We start from the raw sequence: 24,781 nt of genomic DNA on the forward strand, positions 1-24,781 counted from the left end.
GAAAGTCAGTGCCCTTTTAAAATGTTGGAAACACCACCACCACCACCACCACTTGACCTGATTCGGCGTTGGATTTTATCATGGTTAGGTCCTATTCCCATTTGGAACATATATGCTCCAAAAATAATATATATCATTTAAAGATTGAAAACGGCGTCATGCAGAACATGTTATAGGTGGATTGATATTAGGCAAAAGTGGCAAATGCTATGCAAACTTTAAAAGTTTATGGAAATATTAGAGATTGAGACTGAATGGGACTAGCAAATAACGGCCGCAAGTTTGTCCCCAGCAGAGTCTAGCGTTGGAAAAGCTGATTACCTCGTAATCAATGACAAACTACAAGATTATTAAAATGGGAAGTTCGTAAACGACAAACTATATACTAAATAGAAAATAGAATGTCGTGATCCCAGTAATATGCGTCTTTATTATACATACTCTAACAAAAACATGTACAATCAATGGTTCACACTGCCGCAAGTTAAATTTATTCTGTCTAAATAATTTATTTTGTATAGCCTGTTTTAATTTATTAGGCAAAAAGAAACTTTTCTGCATGTTTGTTGATTTTAAAAGTGCCTTTGATAATGTACGGAGAGTTGGAATATGGCCTAAATTGTACTCGGTAGGCATCAGAGAAAATGTTTTAAAGTTATATTAACTATTTATGATATCAAATCATGTGTCTGTGGAAATAATGCATTTTCTGGTTGTTACTCATGTGAACAAGATGTACCAGAAGGTGAAAATGTACCAGTTTTGTTCTCCTTATTGCTAAATTACCTAGAATCTTTTTCTTTTACTATCAAATGGGCGTGGAGGATGCGCTGTACCTTCCAAACATGCTGACTTTGCAAATATGTTGAATGTCATGTTGCTTTTATACGCTGATGGCAATATACGTGTCGCATATAATCCGACTGACATATTCGTAATATGTTTTAGTAGATATTGTTATAGCTGGAAATTTACAATTAATATAGAGAGAAACACTTTGATGACAAAATGTTTGACAATAAAAAGTTACTTGGGGTAAAATCTATATTAGATAATGTTGGGTTAAGCTACGTATGGAGAAATCAAAGCTTTGCATCAGTTAAATGGTTAACAAATTAGGTAGAACAACGACTAAAATATAAATACACACAAGCGTGAGCAACTAACATCAATACGTCAGCTAAAGGTCTAAATTACAGGTTATTTTAAACGAGTTTGGATTTAGAAAAGATCTATTTCTCATTTGCAAAAATATATTGAACATTTTATTAAGCTTAGAGCTGCAAATCATAGGTTTCACGTTGAAACTGTAGATGGGCTAACGTTCCCTATCATGAATGATATTGCACACTCTGTCAGTCTCAAGAAATAGGGGATAAATGAAGATAGAATGCATCACGAACTCGATCATTCTGTAATTAACCTCTAAAACTGAAGTTGTTAGAGAAATGAGAATATCTCAACGCAGAGATGGTAAGTGCTTTAAGACATTTTCACCATTTGAAAAATGTTAAATTTCAGGTCGATCAGCGTTCTATGTTTGGCATAACATCTTCATTTATGAACAGGAATAAAATTACAACTAAAAATCTCGAAACAAAAACTATTGTCCCATTGTGTTAAGACCGACAACGTGATTCGCAATTTTCGGTCAGTCCAATAGATCATACGTCGAATATAGGTAGATATCTGCCATTCGGACCGCAAAACGTAGAATTGCCCTTTCACTAGAGCACTTCCTTTGTCAAATCTTCAGCTTTGGAGGTGTGTAGTCCTTTCACTCTGTAAAGCTCTCTTCGTCTAAGAAGGTCAGTACATTTTGCATGTAATACGCAATCCCATAATGCCCAAATAAAATTGATCGGTTTTTGAAAACATTGGAACTAATGAAGTTTGAACGAAGGTCCCTAAAAGCATCCAAAGTATTGGTATACGTAATGGTGGTCTTAAAACAATAGTGTTATTGCAGCGAACTATTATAACACTGTTAAATGTTTATAACAATGCTCGTAAAAACGTTATTCAACTTTGTGAAAAGCATTCATGTTCTTCATTAAGGGTGGCTTTTAATATGCAGCGTGTTATGTGTATGTGTATGTGTATGTGTGTGTGTGTTTTGGTTTGGTTTTTTACGTTACCAATTATCCATCTGGTGTTTTAGGTAAATAATTATCCATACTGTTTTTTTTTTAAATATGTAGTGTCGTTATTTACGTAACCAATTATCCATCATGGCTTTTAATACGTAGTATGGTTATCTAGTTAAACAATTATCCATCCTGGCTTTTAAAATGAAACGTGTTCTGGTTCTTATTATGTAACCAATTATCCATCCTGGCTTTTAATATGTAACGTGTTGTTTTTTTGTTACGTAACCAGTTATCCATCCTGGCTTTTAATATGCAACGTTTCTTACGTAACCAATAATCTATCCTGGCTTTTAATATGCAACGTGTTTTTACGTAACAAATAATCCATCCTGGATTTTAATATGTTACGTGTTTTTTACGTAACTAATTATCCATCCTCGCGTTTAATATCTATATTAGATTTTATTACGCAGCCATTTATCCATTCTGGATTATACTATGTAGCTTCGTTATACCAGTAACCGATTATCCATTATGTCTTTTAATATATCTTTTGATTATTCACGAAACCAATTATCCGTCCTTTCGAAGCTGTAAAATTCGTCTGTGCAAGTGAAATCTCCTGTCATTAACGCTGTTCTTATTTATCCTCCGTCTTTTACAAGAAAAGTAGAGGACATAATATCCGCTTATCTATTCGTCCGTCACACGTTCGCTTACGCTTTAAAGCCGTTTGACATTACGGAATGAAACTTAGTGCACCATCACTACGATTCTATATTTAGGTTTTCCATTGCCCCTTTAGACGACGTGTCAGGTACCACATTGGGGGTCCTGACTTTTAAGGAAGATCCTGATTCAGCATGTTTCGCTTTCATCACACTTTCCCTTTCGTTCCATAACTTTAAATTCGTTTGAGATAAAGGAATGTAACTTCGTATTTGTGTACATCGTAACCAGGAGGTGCTTCGTGCGCCACAATGGGGGGAGGGGGTTTATCTTCAAGGTCCAGGTTATGATTCAATATTTTAATTGTCTATCTGCACTTTCCCGTAGGCATCGTAACTGTAGAGTCGCTTAAGATTCAGGTAGGTAACTTTATATAGGTATAGGTTATCATTAGGTGGTATTGCACGTGCTTCATTAGGGTTCTATCTTGAAAGTCAAGGTTTCTGGTTAATAATTTAAGTTTTCTGCATTCTGTTCCTCCACTCTTGTTTTAGAACCTTTCGGAAGAAGAGATGAAACTTGGCATGATAATACATATCATCTTCGGAAGATTTCATATGAACCATTATCAGAATCTTTGTCTTCAAGGTCATGCTCACATCTAACTATTTTAATTTTTTCATCGCACTTTCGCAATTGAGCACGCAACGCACTATTCCAGTATGCTATTATTAACAAGAGTTCTATGTACAGTCAAGGTCAGTGTCATGGTGGTATATGTTGAATCTTTGGATTACTCCTTCTTCACCACTCTAGGGTCATCAGAGATGAAGGAATGAAATTGGGTATAGCTAGCTATACATCATTAATACGAGATGTGGCACATGCGACAATGGAGGTCCTATCTTCAAGGTATCAGTACTGTCGCTTTCAGTCACCTTTGCCATCATGTGTGACGACATAAAATTAGTTTAAGATAAATGGAATGAAACTTGTTTTACTTTTATATTGCAACATGACGTTGTGTTGCAATGCAAATCTCTACTACAGTTTCGTATCTTGCATTAGAATTGTAAAGAAAACGAATTTCCCCAGCTTTCGTCACTGGTAATACTGGTCATTTAAAAAAGACCTTGTATATCTCAGGTATAGTTCAAAGAACCTTTCATTCCCTTTATTATGGTGTATGAGTGTTAAGTGTAATATGGGTTATACAGATTGGCCTTACTCCAGATGTGCACCTTTCAAAAAACATGCTAGCTCCACTTGGTCATTTTCACTTACCGAACTTGAGGTAAATTGTATTAAAAAAAAGAGCCGATAACTTTTTACATTTTATATATTTGGTAATTGATTCATTGCACTTTCAAAAGCTGGTATTGTCTTGTCTGGCAAAATTCATTTTCCCTATTTTAATAGCTGCTATGCATAGTGTACTTAAGACAAATTCAGGCTGATTTTTTAGCGCAAGGAAGCAGCCATTTTAGTTAGTAGTGTGCTTAGATCATGTACAATTTCCAGAAGTACAACATCCAAAGAAACATCATCCACATTACATTAATGTAGCATAGAGGTATGCCAACATTCACTCCATTGTGTATGTTTTAAATGCAAACAACTTCACCTTACCTACGTAACTCTCTCAAAAGTACATAATAACTGGTGAGCGCCCCCTTTGCTACCGATTGTCATTTGCTGCCGACTGTCTTTTGCTGCAGACGGTAATTTGCTGCATGCTATCTTTTGCTGCCGACTGTCATTTGCTGCCGTCTTCTTCATCAGTTTGTTCTCTGATATGATAATCGGTTTACGATAAATAGTTATCATGTGGATTTCTTTTAGCAATATCCCATCTAACCTGACCAACGTATTAAACCAACTCGTGCATCAAGTGTGTTGTTAAGTGACCAGATCCATTATTCAGATCGTGTGACTTTCGTATCCAACGATTCTACGAAGACCGGTATCGGAGTATCTCACGTGATACGTATTTGCGATTATGCGCTCGGAGTGTTAATATGCTGCTCGCGGGAAGACGCTTTTGTTGAGCTACATTTGGAACATGGACGGGAAGCTGTGTTTATTAGGTGTGCTAACTTAATTAGTTCGAATCTATCGCAACCTAAATTATTTAGAAGATCCAGTTCATGCATCGATATGATATCCAGTCGGAGTAGCCAAGAATAATTAACTAGTAGAATTAAAATACGTGTTTGATCAAGATTTTTGTATTGTTTTGCATGATTTATAATCAATATTTGGTTTCCAAACATGAATTTTGGCATTTTATTTTTCGCAAGAAAACTGTTTATGAAATTGGAACTGGCCTTCGCTCAGCTTATCATATTTCACAATATACATTTTCCGCTCTGGTGTTCTAACTGGTTTAGAGCGTCCGCTTCGGGTGCTGGAGGTCGTGGATTCGCCAGGCCGAGTCATACCAAAAACATATTTTAAAAAATGGAACTAGCAGCTGCCTCGATTGGCGCTCAGCATTAGAAGGTTAGTGTTAGGACTGGTCAGCCTGGTGTCAGGATAATGTGACTGGGTGGGACATCATGCTATATGTCTGCGACATGATGCCTCAGTGCTAGACATCATTATAAACTGTCACACTGCAGACATCGTAGCGATATGACTGAAAAAATGTTAAAGCTGCGTTAAAAATCCATATCACACACACACACACACACACACACACATCGTTTGGTGCTCTGCATTAAGAGGTTAGTTGCATGACTGGTCGGCCTGGTGACAGGATAATGTGACTGTTGGTCATGACGAAATGTGTCTGCAGCATGATGCCTTAATGCTAAACATCACTAAAAACTGTCACAGTGCAGAAATCGTAGCGATATGACTGAAAAGTTACTAAAGTTACGGTAATAATGAAAATCACGTCCGCCCTCCTCCCCGGCGATTTTTCAGAACTAGTGACGTCATAAATCAAGAATTCACAGCGAATTTGCGTCTCGAGTTAGATTCATATTTCATACCAATGACTATTTTCACTCAAAAATCATTTGTGCCGTTGCAATCCTTGTATAATGTTTTCTGTCTAACGATGCCAAGGAAGACGATGGCTGCTTTTTCTCTACTTCATGATCAGTTTGACTGTAATAATTGTAACAAATGTATTACCTCACTAATGAGGGAGCTTGGATTCGGTTTTTGACAAATTGATCAGCGTTGTAATTAAAAAGAAAGAACCAGCAAGTCAATGGATGTTCACAAGTATAATAGTCGTTCTTTATTTTCCAAACTGTTCATGAAAAGGATGTTATACATACATACACACACACATACATACATACACACATACATACATACATATATACATACATGCATGCATGCATGCATGCATGCATACACACATACATACATACATACACACATACATACATACATACATACACACACATACATAATACATACATACACATACATACATACATACATACATACATACATACATACATACATACATACACACATACATACATCCATCCATCCATACATACATACATACACACATACACATACATACATACATGAATACATACATACATGCATGCATGCATGCATACACACACATACATACATACATACACACACATACATACATACATACATACATACATACATACATACATACATGCATGCATGCATGCATACATACACACACATACACACATGCATACATACATGCATACATACATACATACATACACACATACACACACACATGCATACATACATACATACATACATACATACATACATACATACATAACAGAATAAGAATGAAAAATGGTATTAATACAGATATTACAGAAGCGACTGCAAAGTGCCGAATTTTAGAGGAATCAATTATTTTAAACAAAACTAATTTACCACGGCAGTATATTAAATACACAATTTAAAGCTACGGTACAAATCCAAATCACACACACACAAACACACGAAACACTACCAACACAAGAACAGATTAAATATCCAGCGACGAGGAGAAAATATGCTTTGTACACTTCGAAAATTGCAAATTTCATGTTCATTTTGTCTTATTGGAGTTCAATTCTCGTATTGCTCTCGCATAGTTAAATACATCTTAACAATATATAGAAATGACGTATTTTCATAATAATAAGAAAACTAGCTTATTAAGTGTGTGTGTGTATGTGTGTGTGACTGACTTGTATTTTTAACGTAGCTTTAACAATTTTTTCCAGTCATATTGCTACGATGTCTGCAGTGTGGCAGTTTTATAGTGATGTCTAGCACTGGGGCATCATGCCACAGACATGTAGCATGATGTCCCACCCAGTCACATTATCCTGACACCAGGCCGACCAGTCCTAACACTAACCTCTTAATGCTGAGCGCCAAGCGAGGCAAGTTTTCGTACCATTTTTGTAAGTCTTTGATATGACTCGGCCGGGGATCGAACCCACGACCTCCCGCATCCGAGGCGGACGCTCTAACCACTAGACCCACCGGAGCGGTTAGCTTATTAAGTGATTCGAAGATAGAACATGGGATAATAATAATAATAATAATAATAATAATAAATAGATAAAAAAAAAGCCGTTGTTATATTAATCCGACACATCAGTCTATATTTTCAACGGAGTTTTGAGATCCTAGCGATCTGACAATTGGGTCTTATTCTGTAGTATTTTTTCATCGATTTTAATCAACTAAAAATAATATCGATGTATCAATGGTCTTGGATTCAAACCAAGGATTTCAAAATCGAACAAAAAGTATGTTGCTTTTTGTTACAAGTCAGTGGTCTTTACTTGACCGAGTGGTTTCAAACGCTGACGCGATTCCCGATAGAAGCCACAAGTTTGCCCAAGATTTCCAGAGACTTCCATACAACTACAGTTGTAAATTAGAAAGCCCGACGTGTCCATTCTATACATAAATTTAACTCTAATCAATGCAAGACAACATATCTCACGATCTGCCAAATATACATCAACCGCACATCTGCATGGTTTCTCTTCGTTAGGTTTCCGTACCGCCAGCAGTTCACGCCGTAGAAACTATACAGCTATCCCCTAACACAGGGAACTATTTTAACTATGCCACCTTAGTCCAGTCAATCCATGGTTTCCAGGCACATTTCACCAGCACAAATGCATAACATTTGCCAACATCGCGACAAAAACGGTATCTGCCGAGTCCTTTCTTATTTATTCCATTGTGTAATTTACCGGTTTCCAACCGTAAATACAGTCACTGCAGTCACACCAACAAGGTACACAACTGGATTTTAATAGGGACTAAAGTATTCTTGGGTCTGGAGTTTGCGTTTCCACCACAATATCACGTCTCCCAATAGACCTTAGCGCACCTGCGCACATTATATTTTCGACTGAGTCTCGGTCAGCCGATCTTATCTTCTTACAACTAACTCACTACTGATGGAGCAATGCTACATCGACCGAACATAGCCATTAGAGAACATACTCCCAAGAGCAAACGTTTGGAAGACCATCACATAAACGATTCAACTGTACTGTGGTGTGGAATACCAAAACTTCATGCTGATAATTAATTAACATGTGTTATGAATTATCCTTCAGAACTTCCCAAATGGACACTGTCCCATCCAAGCAGACTATTCAAACTATGCATGATGGAAATCATAATGAACCATTACGATTTTCAAGATGTTACATTCGGGTTCAAAGGACATTCAACCACCAAGCAAGGTTCCTACAACTTTATGTAAAATAAAGCTAAAATCTTCACATCAACTAGAAAACCAGTGTTGCTTACAGTACCAAGCCCAACTAAAAACGGCCTGCTCTACCACTCTGCTCTTGTTTTAGTAAGGGTTTGAGATAAGGGATCTTAATTAAATTAACATCTCCAGGCACAGTTAGCCCTGGGAAGATAAACAACAGCACTGAACCTGTTGACAGTCCCTGAATGCTGGGATTAATGTTCAGGTGTCACTACTAACAATTAGAATCTGCTATAATCTGATACAGGCACTTATAACACAAGATGGTACCGAACAATTTTAAAATACACTGTGCGAAACAATTTCCACCTGGCAAGTCGTTTGCAGGTCAACGACAATATAACACAGGAACAGTCCTGTGTACAACAAGGTTAGATAATGCGTTCTTCTGAGAATAACAGGTCTTTTACGAACGTTAAAAGACAAGTCAACCATGACTTCAACGCCCAACTGGCGCGACGCACATTGTCATCCAAAGACCAGCGCTAGACCTGACACTGCCGTCAATCAGCTATTCACCGCAAGTACTAACTCTACAGGGACAGAAAATAAACAGTCCACTAACCTCTAAACAATCATAAATAAAACTACCACCTTCCCGTATCAATTTAGCTCTGCTTCACTCATAGCACAAACCAAGCAAATATATATAATTTACCAAACTCTTGATTCCAAGCAGCAAACAACTTCTAAAACTGTTTTGATCCATCACTGCTACACGATTAATTAAAACAACTTATTCATAAGAACATAAAATATAGACATATGTCATCTCATAATCAACTCACTAGAATCACACTATGTATACAGCCGACGGGCGCAGATCAATCTAAGTCTAACTGCGAAGCTTTTGTATCTCAACCGGTTTGACGCTTTGTCTTATACCCAACCAAACTTAATAATCATGGGGAAACGATTACCCATCGATTACCCATCCATCTCAATTTATTTTTATCACCGGTCAGTGATATAAGCAAAGAAATAACTTAACTTAGTTTAAAATAATGTCTGTAACTTAATACAGCACAGTGGCGTTTCTGCGCCGCCCCCTTTTTCGTTCCATTAAAATTGGTCCGTTGAGCCGTAACTGGATATGGCGATACTTCCTCATCCTTCTCGGTTTCATCATCGCTATCGTGTATTACTTCCTGGCTATCGGTATGTTTATGTTCCCTATCAGGTCGAGCGAAGCATGGTTTTAGTCAGTTGAAGTGAACAATCTGAGTTGCATTTTGATTGCTCCTTGCGATCAGCTATGTAACGTACGTAACTTTCTTAACAATCCGCCATGGTCCTGTCCATTTGATCTGTAGTTTAGGTGATTTCTCTTTCTTTCTTAGAGCATGATGCAACCACACCAGGTCACTAGTACTAATATTAATACCCTTACTCCTACCTCGTGGACAGGGTACTATCATGAGCATATACGTGTTAATCGAGCAAGCCGGGTATGATTCACACCCGGCGCTCTTTTAGCCTTATATCAACAATTTGAACATATTCCTTGTATATAATCCAATACATTGAGTAGTCCTCTTATTTAATACCGGAGGTATCGAAAATCATTGTAGAAATAGTTGTAAAATCTCGCTTACCTTTTTTTCATCCGATATTTTCGTTTAGATCGTCCGCCCTATTAGTTCAAATAATGATTACTTCCGTTCTCAGCCTCGTTTGTTTGTGCGCTATATAAGGACATTGAGGCCTTATTTGGAAACGTAAACAAATCTTAGTAAAAATTTGGCGCGGTTTGAGTCAGAAATTCTGCGCATTGAAAGTAAATACGGTTTATCGGCAACTTTGAAATTCCACCAAGAAGCCATTTTTCGCCACTTGATTGATAATAACTTAGCGTAGAATATCCAAATATGGTCTGGCAAGCCTCACGTAGAAAAGGGGTCACGGCGAGAGTCTCGCGTTATCTGTCATGGCGGACACGGTCAGGTTAGTGTAACCATGCCAATTTATTTTATCGTGTAAGGGCTTAATAAATTCAAAATAAACCAAACTTCTTTCACAGCATGATTATACGTATGTAGTAGATTTCTACTCTGTTTGTTTCTCTGACTTTAGCGATGATTATTTTTTTGCTCCATTACATGATATGGGATCAGTTCGTAGCCTCAACCACAACAAATCAAGTTGAGGCTACAACATCGTAGCTAACCAGGTCACCATCACTGAAAGACTGACCATAAATCTTGAGATCATAAGCGACTTTCTGATGCCGAATAGCGGTGCCTATTTTTTCTCGTGCTTCCTCGTTGGCCTTCCGCATTGTTTCTCTATGATCCGACATAAAAGCGAGGCAAATTCTTTGGGGCCTCGTCTGATGTTTTGCCAACTAGAAGATCCGTAGGGAGGATCACTTCTCGACCCAGCATTAGCTTGTTCGGGTGTATCTGGAGGAAGTGAGCTGAGATGCACGATAGGCCATGCTTGTAAGAGAACGGTATTGGTCCCAGTTTTCTGGTTTATCATCTACGTATGCTGCTAGCTTCTGGCATACAGTTCTGTTATACCGTTCCACCATCCAATTACATCGTAGACGATAGGGCGACGTTCGCTTCTTCTTAATCCCTAATATTACACAGAGCTCTTTTAATACGGCACTTTCAAACTGTCGGCCTTGGTCAGATAACAGTACACGAGGCACGCCAAATCTTCAAATAAAATTATCCAGCAACGCTCTTGCAACCGCGGTGGCTTCAATATTAGGCAGAGGCACCGCCGCAATCCACTTAGTGAAATGATCTCCAGTTACAACGATGTATACATTTCCTTCCTCCGTCTTGGGACTTTTGTACTGAGCGAAAAGGAGCACGGAGCACAGTAGTCACGAATATCATCCCTCATACCGGGCCAATAGTAAGTTGGCGCATTTTAATGAGGGTGGTTTTGTCGACAACTAAATGTACCCCGGCGGTTCCATCGTGGTATTGCTTTATGACTCTCGCCGCCAGCTGTATGGTGCAACGATGAAACTTTTAAATGGCGTGCCGGAACGATCTAACCAAACTCGCACAAGCATCTCGTCTGACATCTCTAGCAATGTTATGTCCCCATAACGCCTTAACGTCTGCATTATTCCCAGCATCTTGTCTTTGTATCTCTCCAAAATATACCCCACTGTCCAGCCGTATAGCAGAGAACCCCACGGTACGTTTGCTACAGTATTTGCAACCGTTGCAATATATATATATATATATATATATATATATATATATATATATATATATATAATGAAGTGGTAGCGAATTTGTAATCGAAAATATATAACCAAATTTGATACGAGTTGGAGAACGTGTCGAAATCATATGTTACGGTTTATCTTTATGCGATTGTATATGCAAGCGGCGGAATATATTCCCATATATGGCGATGTGACCTTCGCGATAACCTCCAATCTACGAGGTTTGTACAAATAATAAACCAACGCTAATAATAAAAAAATGCTTAGAACCCTGGTGTCATTATATCGGAAACGTCATTTTCCAGCAGACCTATTTCTCAGCCAAAAACTATCTTAACTTTTTTATTATTGGTTCTAAACTGGTAGGAAAAAAACTTCGTCATTCATTCATATGATCGTGTGAATTCCTTAGCATTTTTCTTTATGGCTCTTATAATTTCGGTGATCAATATAATTCAGAAATGATACATTTTCTATTTCTACTAACACATTAATAACTAGCGCCCTCTTTATATTTCTAAACTTCATAAATTATTGAGGAGTGCAACGTTATACAAGGGACTATTCCAAAGAACCTAGTCAAGTAAATATCTTTACATATCTGACTTAAGCATTTTTAACCCCTTTGTTAAAAGTTTGGATCCAACATGTTTAGAAATAGATTGCACGACAATAATGTTTAAATTCTTCCAATGATTGGTTACATTAATTTGTTCCAAATCGATGTCTAATATTCTGAAACAGGGACAACTGATTATGCGATTTGAATCTCGGCATATTGATTAGATACTGTCGTGCAGCAACATCCATTAATTACCGTATGTATGAAGAAAATATGACTATATTAATTTAAATGCAGGCCTATCCTTTATTTATTACTTTTCTTGGAGTTGTTCTTCTCAAAAATATGTTTTGTTATCCATTAATGCCCAGATGAAGATTATGTTCCTCACGATCGTTTATTTGTACTTGAGATTATTCAAGTTTCTTATCCTAGTGTGACTCATTTTTTCCAAACAAAAACGTTTAGAGGCGTTTGCGTGTTCATTTTACATAAGTGCGAAGCTGGAAGCTATGGTGGACTCAGATTTCAAACACAAGAGTACATGTACATTATTTTGAAACCTTTCGTTAAAGACTTTTATACTCAAAGAACAGTTACCCCAGAGGTCACACCGAAGACGTTGCCATTGGATACAGTCTCGTGAATAAAATAATGTTCCACTCATGATTAAAATGGAGAACAATTAGTGAATCCTGTTGGAAATATGCCTCAAGACTGTTTATACCTTTCTTATGCTGTGCAAAAAAAAAAAAAAAAAAAAAAAACACTGCCAACGTGGTCGTTTTGTTACAATGAATGTACACTTGAATAGGGTAAGGTCAAAACTCCGTTTTCTGAATGCCATGAACTAGATAGCGGTATTAAACCCCTCACATATACCATTCATTGCCACACCTGTAGGATGCTACTTTAAAGGAACTATCACACATCTGGATCTTCCGAATTAACGCGATTAGATTTATTGGGGGAATGAAAGAAGCGGGTTTCATCAAACCTGTTACAGTTGGCCATGGATAGTGTAGTGTTTGTGCAATTCTAAAGGATTTTATCACTAAAAGACGCATTTTCTGTGGGTATTCTATTTGTATGCAGACTACCATTGATAGAACTGGACAAGTATTATTGCATATATTTGGAGGTCGATGGACTGGAAGTACCGTACTTTTCACACCCTGAGATACAGAGCCAAGAAGATAAAGACAAACATGTTGAGACAGGTTTAGTGTCAGAATTTTCATTTCAAAAATTATTTAACAGATATCTAGAGAACATGAATAATTTAATAGTCTTGAATTAGTTCCTGGATGCATCTACCGCAGTTGGAAGCCTTAGTTGACGACGAGTAAAAATAAATCAGGATGTTCTTAAATGGCAATATAAATCAAGAAAGTTCATCTGTGAACTTTGAAATATTGTTTTCGCTGCCACTCGAGATAACATTTACGTCTTGCCACACGTGATTCGATTTCGATGCAGATGGCTTCTTTAGAAAACCGTGAAATTGTTTGCATATTGTAAGGTTTCCTTAAGCTGCCATAACCTTTAAAAGCTTTCAAGAAATATTTATCTTTTTGTGGTTAAATCAGATTACGTTTCTAATGTTTATTTTCTTGATGGGCAATCTCCATCATGTAATCTCCTTTGACCACTTCGCTGAAATAACATATGATCAGGAGCAACGTCGCTGACATTTTTAGGAGCAATATCGCTGAAATATATATATTCAGTAGTAACTTCACTGAAATCTATGTTCAAGAGTATCTTCACTGAAATATATATATATTCAGTAGTAACTTCACTGAAATCTATATTCAGGAGTATCTTCACTGAAATATCACATGTTCATTAGCAACTAAGCTAAAATATCGTAGTTTCAGGAACAGTGGCGACAAAAAGAGATAACAAGAAAAGATGGTGAATGCATATGACTTGCTACGTACACATTGTAATACTTATAATCAAATGTGTTGACATGCAGAAGGTATATGCATAAAATGAAAATCAATGAAAGGACGATTATTTTCTATAAATATTGCAAAAGCTCATAGTCACATAAATACTTTAATTTCAAATATATTCTCCTTCGTTCCGGTAGCTAACACATGTACCTTATTTGCATTATTGCGCCCATACCCGCCACTAAGACGAGTACAACTGCTCAAACCCAGATTTGCCGTCGCATAATATTCCGACCGATCTGGGTCCATGCAGTTGGTTACTAGTAATCAGTAGAATAAACACAGATCTGGATCTACCAACGCATTTTGTTACGGAAAATCTGGTTGTGTACAGTTTGCAATTCAGCCGAACTTATAAGCGAATACACACGGTTCGCTTTGCCAAATATGTCCGCTTTCTTTCCGTTCAAATCGCCAAATGACATGAAGGAATTATTTTGTCAAATATTTAATATTCTAGTCGGCAGTTTGCGTGTTGATAACAATACACATGTTAACTTTCACAGGAGAGGAATTAAGCGTTAATACAAACTGACGACATAATTCTCAGTCTTATGACGAATACAGAACACTTCGCAAAACCAACGTCTTTCTCCAAATGGGAGTTCGAAATATTTAGAACAATAAGCAAAAAAGTAAAAACGTTTTAAACAAATTTTAAAAAACGGGCGAATATGCTGACGCCAGACCAATGAAAGAAATATTCACTTCGTGAATAATGGTTGCAAATATTAGGACCAGTGTACATGTAAACGGACATTTATAGACGGCTCCTTCAAAAGATTTCATTATATTTTGAGTACAGTTTTGTTTTCAGTGAACTCCTTGTTTGTGAAATAAGGTTAAGATGACCCATTTCTCTGGACATAAAATCGACACTCAAGTCAGATCTGGGGTAAAATAACAACAACCGCGGAGTAGACAATGTACAAGATAGTTGATTTCATCTGCAGTCGGTAATTGGATTCTATGCGTGGACAGTTACATTGTATTAAATGAAGAAACACTGATTTTGTTAGACTTTGTTCCACCTTACAAACGTTCTAAAATACCCTTTAATCGAGTGATTCGAGCCAAAAGTATATTCTGAACGATTGCCTAAATTTTATTTATTCAATATTTACCATTCAATTTCAGACCGACAATAATGTGCAACGATTAGTACGCGAGATTTATGATTGGTTCTTGAAATGGAAACACGAGAAGAAGAAAAATACAGTATTCAAATGGACCTCCTTACACTAGTTCATTGTTCTTTCTTTGTTGAACTGGTTGACCAGTAATGCAACAAAGTCACATTCTCTCTAAACACACTACCACATCGCGTTCAGTTGATAACATGACTATCGATACAATGTGTCCCTATCATAGCAGTGTTGAGTTGAAGGTATTTGAAGCCTGTGTTACATACACACAACACAGTTGTAGCTTTTTCTCCGACGCGGATGTGTCAGACAATTTGGGGTAGCAAGATTTGTACGTGGAGTTTTTGACATGTAATCGATTGATACTGGACAATTATTGAAGTCTTCTGTGTGTGCGCGATTTTTGTTCATCATCAAATATTGCATTTAGTGTTGACATATGGATGTAAAATAAAATGCGACCCACAGAGTGAGTTACCAAATTAACTCAGTTAATGGTACAATATGTATACGCTATGGCTCATCTTGCGGCCACTAATTATTGACAACATGCAAATTACAGATGCAATTAAGCCGTATAAATGAATATTTGCTGATCCGACGGCGTCCCTGCTAACGACTGATTATCTCCCTTAAGCTTACGGTAACATGGATTAACCCGACGCCAGTAGCACTGGGTAAAAACGAAAAGCAGTGAGTTCTGATCTATTTACGTTCATCAGCAATGCAGCAAATAAGGCTTCGTTTGCCTTGTAATTATACGTATCTTATTAACAAAACTCAATCACTAATTGCTTATAGATCTGTGATGACTGAAGTGGCAAGAACTTGCGAAGCAGCGGCAGTAATTGCAGCTATTTCTCTTGCAGTCAAGGCATCAACAAACGTCTCCAGTGGCTTTGCGGAGTCGGAATATTGTTCCTAGATTTAGTTAACTGCATCAGAACGATAAGAAATAGAATCAAGGGATGAAGCAGGCCGTCTTCCATTGGATAGATGCATAAGCAATTAAATAACTATTTCGCAGGATTGTCTTTGCGTTTCGCATTAAAGATCGTCTCACTATGGACTGAAAAGGCTTATTTATGTTTTCGCCATTTCAGAAAACAACCTGCGAGAATTAAACCCTTTCTAGCTTCTCTGTTGTCGGTTATCATATGATAATCATCCAAACGCATTTGGAACTGATAGAGTGCTGGAGCAGGGTTCCCAAGATTTGTGCGTATTCAGAAAATTTGGATATCTGTTTATTCTTAGATTTCTCATTTCTCAGAATGGCTGTGATATTTAATGTTCATCGCATCATTTCAACGTTTTACATTCTGATACATACCATATCTTCCCTTAATGAGATTAAACTGGGTGTTATTCTCCCAGGTAATCCGAAATTCTCATGGAGCCTTTCCAAGGTATTGCCTGCAATAAGTTACGCCATTGAAAATGTAGAAAAACAAAATATCCTACCAAATCACAAAATGATAATAAATTATAAAGATTCAAATTGCTCAGAAACCATAGGACCTTTGGCAGCTATAGATATGTTCATGAACAAAAGCGCTGACGTATTCATAGGCCCGGTTTGTGATTACGCTATTGCCCCTATCGCTCGATTTTCCCCTCACTGGAACATTCCTGTCTTAAGTGCCGGTGCCCTTGTGCAAGATTTCGACGATAAGAAGGAATACAAACTTCTGACACGAGTTCAAGGAGTATATTCCGATATGGCAAAGTTTTTTGTGGATACAGTAGCTTCTTTCAATTGGACGAGATTGGGTTTGATTTACCACGACAATCTTGATGAAAATAAAAACAAAGGAAAGTCAAATTGTTACTTCCGAATGGAAGCCATATTCTACAGGCTCAAAAATGCATTTCGTTTCTTACCCTGGTACAAGGCCTTGGACGAGGAATTACCACATAAATACGATATAGGGGAAATATTGCAAACAGCCTCTAAAAATGTCAGAAGTAAGAGTCTCTCTCTCTCTCTCTCTCTCTCTCTCTCTCTCTCTCTTGATCGATCGATAAACACACACACAAATGCACTCAGGTTACCTTTAGAAAAAAATTGTCCATGATGTACAGAATGTCCTCAACCTTTTCGCAATTCAGTTTGGTTTCTTCATTGCATTAATAACTTTCAAGTGCAAAAATATTGTGTTTGAAATATAAATGAGTGATTGAAAATCAGTGACTGATAAAATACTGCTAGCTTCAAGTATGGTTTTGTCGTTCAAGCAGTATTGCAGATTTCTTTCAATATTGTTTTTAAAAATCGAATTAACACATCTGGCGTATACCTCTAAGTAGACACAGCCAGTAGATGAGAAACTTTATAAGCATAACTTTTGTTCTGCTGAAAATCTAGATCCCTTTAATTGCATTTCTTTTGGATCTTCTAAACTTCACTGTGGTTCGAATGAATTGAATTACTTTATTTTAGAATATCTCTTTCGGATTTTATAACAAATCTCTCTCCATGTCAGAAGAGACGAAACTGTGTTCATATATACAAAGTACATTTAATCATTTTCTAAATAAATAAGCTTGACTCTCTCGCACGTACACACGTACACCTGTGCCGGATTAAGTTAGTGCGTGGCCCGTAGCATATGCTATAAAGAGGCCCTAAATTTTTAAAAAGCACATAAATATTAAAACATAAAGTTTTAACTTGCATAGTAAAGTAATTGTATTGTTTCATTTGCTGTACAGCCAGATAATACGACAAATATGTCGGACATTTCAGTAATAGTATATTTACCTGTAGGTAATTGATAGCTTGAAAGCATTTAGTGCGGAGCCCTTGAAAGTACGGGGCCCATAGCATATGCTGCGTTTGCAACTATGATAATCCAAGCACGCAAACAAGGAGTATATTTTTATTAAAGTAGCACAAAATCTCTTATAAAATGTGTGTGGATCGAATAAATTTGGTTTTGGGCCAGAAATATCCAGACCTCTCTCTCTCTCTCTCTCTCACACACACACACACACACACACACACACACACACACATCTTGCCTCGTTTGCTACATCTCTGAAATGTACAAGTTTCTTAAAAACCAAACAAACTAGCTAGTTCTAGGGGGTTGCGGGGGATCTGCGGTGGGGGCATTTCTCTGCGGGCCTTAACATGAACTTTTTACAACTATTTCTACCAAAACCTGAAAGTGGTCAAGAATGTATATATTTATTGCAACTAATAATCTCACACGTATTTGACAAACACCGGTACATTTAAGTCATTAAGTCCGTATCTCGCCATATGCAACTGAATAAGTTTTAAAACAATTCAGTTATGTTATATCAACCTCTCTAATATCTTGGGAAACAAGCCGGTTGATTTCACATCACAGACAACAGGCAAAAAAAGATGCATCTATAAAAATATAATACATCAGTCACTATTAAAACAAGACGTTTCTTTACTAAAATCTGACTACACGATACGATCGCGTACCTCCTGCCTTTCCTTGCTAGAATACCTGTATATCAGCGAAGTTAACCCTAAAAGATAGCATTCCAAACATTATACGTAATGTCAGCAACTTTCCTACAAACTAAACACTAGAAATAAAATGGATCGGGCTGCATACACAGAAAAGAAAATAAGAAGAAAAAAAACTACAAATTAAGTCTTAGGTACCAATATCGAAATAAGCCAATAACTACATTGGTTGCGCTCGAAACACTTTCTGAATATGTGGCAGAGATTCTGTTGAATAACATTAGATGTGGAGCCAATTATAGCATGTCGTTTTATAAAATGCAACAAAAAAAAAACAAACCCTAGCTATTTATCGTAAAGATATTGTGTCCACCATTCGGATTATAGTATTGTGTTCCATTCATATATTTAGAAAATGTATTTCTTAATACGTTTTTGTTGTAAACTATCTCATTATCTAACCGACCTTTAATAAACTGTGTGAGAGATTTGTTATTAACCGCATTTACCAAACATTTAAATTATTTTCTGCTCAGCGATCGCCGTCTTAAACGAATCTTTTTGCGGTCAAATCTAGAATACCGTTAATTAATTGTCAAGTTTTTTTCATTCAGATTTTAAAGAACAGGGTCCGGTTCATTTAATATAGATTTCATTGTTCACCTTACGTGAACTATAATCTACAGGGCATAGGCATGAAACAGAAGTGTCTGACATGTTTATTATTCCCTATATTTCGGTAATGTTGTATTAGTGTTATGTGATATGTTACATCCCTGTTCCTCGACAACAGTTGTCCATGTCTCGTGCTCGACACCCATCATAATAGCCCGTTATGTTCCGCCAGCGAAGCACACTGTGCCATTCAATACTATATAATAAAACAACCTTCCCAAATTAATCACAGCCCGTAGTTTACTATCGCTCTCAGCGCGAAGTCTCTCTCCCTCGAGTGTGAAACTTGTCGAGGGCCAATACATGTTGTCATACTTCAATCGTAAGATTCATTTCCAACTAGCTCACTGATCCGGCCAATTATTATCGCTACCGCAATCTAATGACACAAAATGTGTACATCCATCCACCAACCCATCCGTCTGTCTCTTCTCACGCATGCACACACAGTTTTGTCCTCCTCTACAGCATGGAGCAAACTAAGCAACAAAAAAACGTGAGAACGCAATTTCAGAATCAATTAATTTTATTTCTTTATGATTATACCCGGTAATGAAAAATGGAATATGTAATATAAGGAAATATCAGTTACCGCATCGTTATCCAGATATGTTATATACATTATATTTGATTGAATTATCTACTTTTCGTTTTGCTTATTTGTAATACTAAAATGAGTTCTATTGTGTTTTGTAATTCAAAGGGAGGGGGTAATATCTTTTTTGCGCTCCACCGTTACTGTGTTATGTGGCAAATATAAATATTATGAATTTACAATTTATGAACGTTTATGTTGATATTAAGTAATTAGGCATCAACAATATTTAGGTCGCTTGGAGATTTCTCTAAAACCAGATTATTTGCTTTGATTCTTATTGTGAAAATAAATATTTGTCACCTGATAAATACGCAAAACACGGCAAGAGAGTGGCAGCGGACCAGAATTGTTTAAAATGGCAAAAGGGGCTGCCCCCTCCCGCCAAAAAGTGATTCCCTCACCCACATCCTGACTTAATGGTCAGTGCTTTAGGAACCATCGAATCGAGAAGAATTAGTTAATGGAAAGTACCATAGAAAGCTGTTAATTATTTGTCAAGCCAATAGAGTTAAAAGTCTTTTCGCACCGATTTCAGCATTAAGGTTTTCATCACTGACCTGGATGACGTCATTTTGTTTCCACACCTTGTGGCAAAATATATGGGAGCGGTGAAGGCTAGTGGTCACTGGCATGAGAAATAGTTTATGACAAAGTAAATGCTTTCTCAAAGGCTGCTAACAAAGCACTCAGAGGTTTGACACTGATATCTATCAACGCTTAATTTTCTTCTAGGCTTTACTGGTTATCGAATTTGCAATGAAAATGTCCAAACGTCTTTCATCGTTTCAAGACGCGATTCCAAATACATGTAATAATTACAGTAACGTAGAATGTGATATTTGTTTATAGTGACTAATTTCAACATGAAACTAAAATGGTTGTATTTGTTAGTATATGGTCGTTTGTGGTAAGAATTAGGCCTGGACTTCAAAACTATTGTATCGATTATTGCTTAGAAATATTAAAACTAAAATTTCAAACATGTTCACCTTGAACGCCAGATGTCTTAACGTTAGGTTGTTGACAGAGTGTAGGAAGATGTCCCAGCTGTTTCAGTACCATATGGTTATATACATAAAAGTGGAACTGAGGTCACTATATTGTATCTTAAACTAATCGTCCTTAAAAGTGTACATGAGACAATAGACCCATTGGTTGATAGCACAATTTTAATATAATGACGTGGCCATTTAGGGTACTTCATTTAATTTCCTTTTATTCGTTATACTAACATAACGGTAAACGAAATGTGTCAGACATTACAGAGTATTCATATATCGGAATTTCATCGATATATCCGAATTACATCGATAAATCGGAATTGTTACCTTTCATAATTTCGCAATTGCTCCGGTCACATGGTCAAAATTGATCCATATCATGCCTCCAACCATCTTTAACGTTATAGGCGGGTTTTGTTTTCACTTTAAGAAATATCACGGAGTTTAGTGGTTGGCGTGTAACCGAAAGATTCCGGGTTAGAATCCTAACATGAGATAATATTGTACGTACTTTTAATCAGATTACCTCGGCACTAAAATAACCTACCTATAACATAATACACGAAACTAAACCAAACAACAAAACATCAGTTGTTGACACTTCAACGTACTTTTTTATGCACCCTCTCTTTCATCTCGAAAGAGAACGGATATATTACATATATTTACACTGAATGAATATAACGTTTGTATCAAATGAAAGGAATTTTGTATGATAGATGTATGTAAGATATTGCGATAGAAAACGCTATTTGTATTCCGCTTTAAAACTTGATCATACAATTGCTCGGTGTGTGATTGTCTGTCCAGGTATATATTTAAATTTCGGTATTGTTGTATTTCATAACTCCACAGAGAATCATCACACGATGAAATTAAAAAAATAAAAGAAGGGCTACTCACATTCATTTTTTGTATTTTGTGTTTTGCTTTATTTTCATGCTGTTTATATCAACTGAGAATGAGACTGTTGCATTTTTAAAGGTATGAAACTAGTACTCTTTAAACTGAGTTTTTTTTTTTTCAAATTGAGTTTGAAGAAAAATACGCATGTAATTTCTCCATGAGTGAAAGACTTCCAAGAATTTCCTAATTTGTTTCTTAAAATATTATTGAATTAATTTATACAGTGAAAGAATCACACATAGCCACAAATCTCATCATTCTCACAGATTATATACATTTAAAAGGTTTATCAATTAAGATACAATACCATATTTCACGTGTTAAAAATGCATTTAACTGGTCAACACAAGGCAGTGAATGCTAATTTTGGGGGAATTTCAACGCATTACTCATGGACAGATTAGCGTGGTAAATATATATATATATATATATATATATATATATATATATATATATATATATATATATATATATATAATAGTAATAAACTATCTTTAACGAGGATGACATATTAGGTCATAGCTGACCCATCTGCCATATGGTCCTCAGTTTTTGTAATCGGCTATGTTAAAAACAAATACACAAAATAAAAACACAAGACTATGCACATAGCCAGGTATCGTCGCAGACTCATTCGAACATATTTAACATGAATGACTATATGTGACCATACTGGGAAACATACAAATATAAACAATATTCAATACACATGTACATACATTTCAGCATATATCGCACTATACACATATGAACAATATTCAATACACAGGTACATACATATATATATATATATATATATATATATATATATATATATATATATATATATATATATATATATCCGTCTTTGTTGCATATACGGAACTATTAAAGACACTTGGCCTTCATTAAGTGCAAAAGCCGTGTATGTCGAACTATCTGAATAATACTGAATCTTGAAAGATATTGGTCCTAAGCAGTGATGGTTCCATTAAAACCAGATAATATCGATATTTTATCACATTGTGAGCCATGTACATTCTCCCTCGAACTGATATACCCTGCCATTTTCCACGTGTGTACGAATTAATCCGATGTTGATTGGGAACATCCAAAGGTCAAATGATTGCAGTCGATAGCTGGCACACACTATTTGATCACGTCACCGTTGTAAACATAAAAAGCAAACATCCCGCTTTGTCGGATTGTCTTCAGCCCAGTTATGCCCTTCATTGTATAATCCAGCGCCCCAGTTGATCATCAGCATTGTTTTAGTTTTTTTTTTTTTTAATGCAGGCTTTGTCGTCTCAGATCAGCTGCCTCTCTTCCTGCCCCTCGAATCAGTTTGTGCTCCACTTGCCAATGTTTTTGTTACTAGATTAATCACTAATGGAATTTGTCGAATGTATCGCAGCACAACTTTTGGAGCGCTTCGGAAAAAAGAATTACTAGACTTCGTTGCTTGAATTAAGGGGTGTTACCTCTTAATTCTAAAATGAATATTTTGAACGTCGTTTAAACCTAACATTTTGATTATTTCAAAGACCGGATTACGTCTGATAGCTTTTTTGTTTACACATAATTTCCTTCCAAATTTATGATAAATGGTGGCATTGGGGCTTTAATAAACCGTACAGTTTTACATGATAGAGTTCAATTAAAGTAAAATACTGGTTGTTCTCTTATTTTGCATAGGTATTTCAGAGAGAAAGGAATCGGTAGTGTCCATTTAGTCTTCGTGCTCACTAAATATATAAATATGCAAAAGCCTCAAAAAGAAACCTGACAACGTTCCTGCGTTGCAATGATTTGTTGGTGTCCTAAGTTATACAAATAAAATTGAGCAACATAATTTCAAACAGGTGTTACAGCAACATATATTTTAACCAGTTGCATGATACTTTTAAGACATCGTCCCATCATGCGTAAAAAAGAAGAAAACAAATGGATATTTGGATCAGTAAAGCTGACAATCAAACACAGGTTTCCTATTGGAAAGTAATTTACTTCAGGTTCGTTTTCTTGAAAACAAGGTTTGTATGTTCAATTACTGACTCTTTCAATACAAACTAATTTAATCAAATACGTCCTTGGTAACTGGTTAAATGAAATTAAAATGTAATTTTTAAAATTTAAATTTAGCGGAAAATTTGCATCTGTGAAGAAGAAGCTCTAAATCCTATTTCTCAACGTCTTTGGTACCTCCACACAAACTTGTGGGACAAAAAGCTTTGCTCATTAGCGATTTCCTAGTTCAGTAAACCTGACAGCCGTGTGATTAGAAGGGAATTTATGGGGCGCCGTAGCAGACAAAAGCTGGTGCAATGAGAAAGTTGCAGTTGAAATTTCGATGTCGTATGTCGAGAAATCTAACATCACGTGTTGGATCAAATTACATTTCCTTAAAGTTCCATTTTCTAGATCGAGAGTTTAGATGTTACATGTTGAATTATACAGTCGTGGTTTAAAGCTCTATTTCCTACGTAGGCGTTTTACAGTGTATATTTTGAATTACACGGCGGTGGTTGAAATTTCAATATCATATGTCAAGAATCGCTAATTCACACGCTGAATGTAACTCTTTGTGATGAAAGTTCCATTTCATATCGAGAGTATTTAGATTTCATCTGTTGAATTTCACAGCAACGAGAAGCAGCCTACTTGTTTAAAAGTAACGCGGTCCGTTCATGAGAGCGACCTCTAGCGAAGAAATTCATAGTAATTCTCGACCTGTGATTGATAACTTTCAAACTGTAAATGCAAGAAATGAATGTAATGGTGTCTCATAATTGAATA

General features: G+C 36.4%; 1 protein-coding gene across 4 annotated transcripts in view; it reads left to right on the forward strand.

The window, feature by feature from the left end:
* Positions 1-24,781, forward strand: part of LOC149793289 (atrial natriuretic peptide receptor 1-like) — a 659,752-nt gene that overhangs the window by 425,420 nt on the left and 209,551 nt on the right. The window contains exon 1 of one of the 4 annotated variants that reach the window (XM_089967265.1): positions 16,237-17,343. The exons of the other annotated variants lie outside the window; for them this stretch is intronic. Within the exon in view, the coding sequence (XP_089823391.1) occupies positions 16,533-17,343 (811 nt within the window). The 5' untranslated portion in view covers positions 16,237-16,532. Of the gene's footprint in view, positions 1-16,236; positions 17,344-24,781 lie in introns of those variants that run through there. 4 annotated transcript variants of the gene reach the window in all.

Source organism: Sinohyriopsis cumingii, chromosome 8 (genome assembly GCF_028554795.1).
Source record: "Sinohyriopsis cumingii isolate HCF-2022 chromosome 8, ASM2855479v2, whole genome shotgun sequence".
NCBI classification, from domain to species: domain Eukaryota; kingdom Metazoa; phylum Mollusca; class Bivalvia; order Unionida; family Unionidae; genus Sinohyriopsis; species Sinohyriopsis cumingii.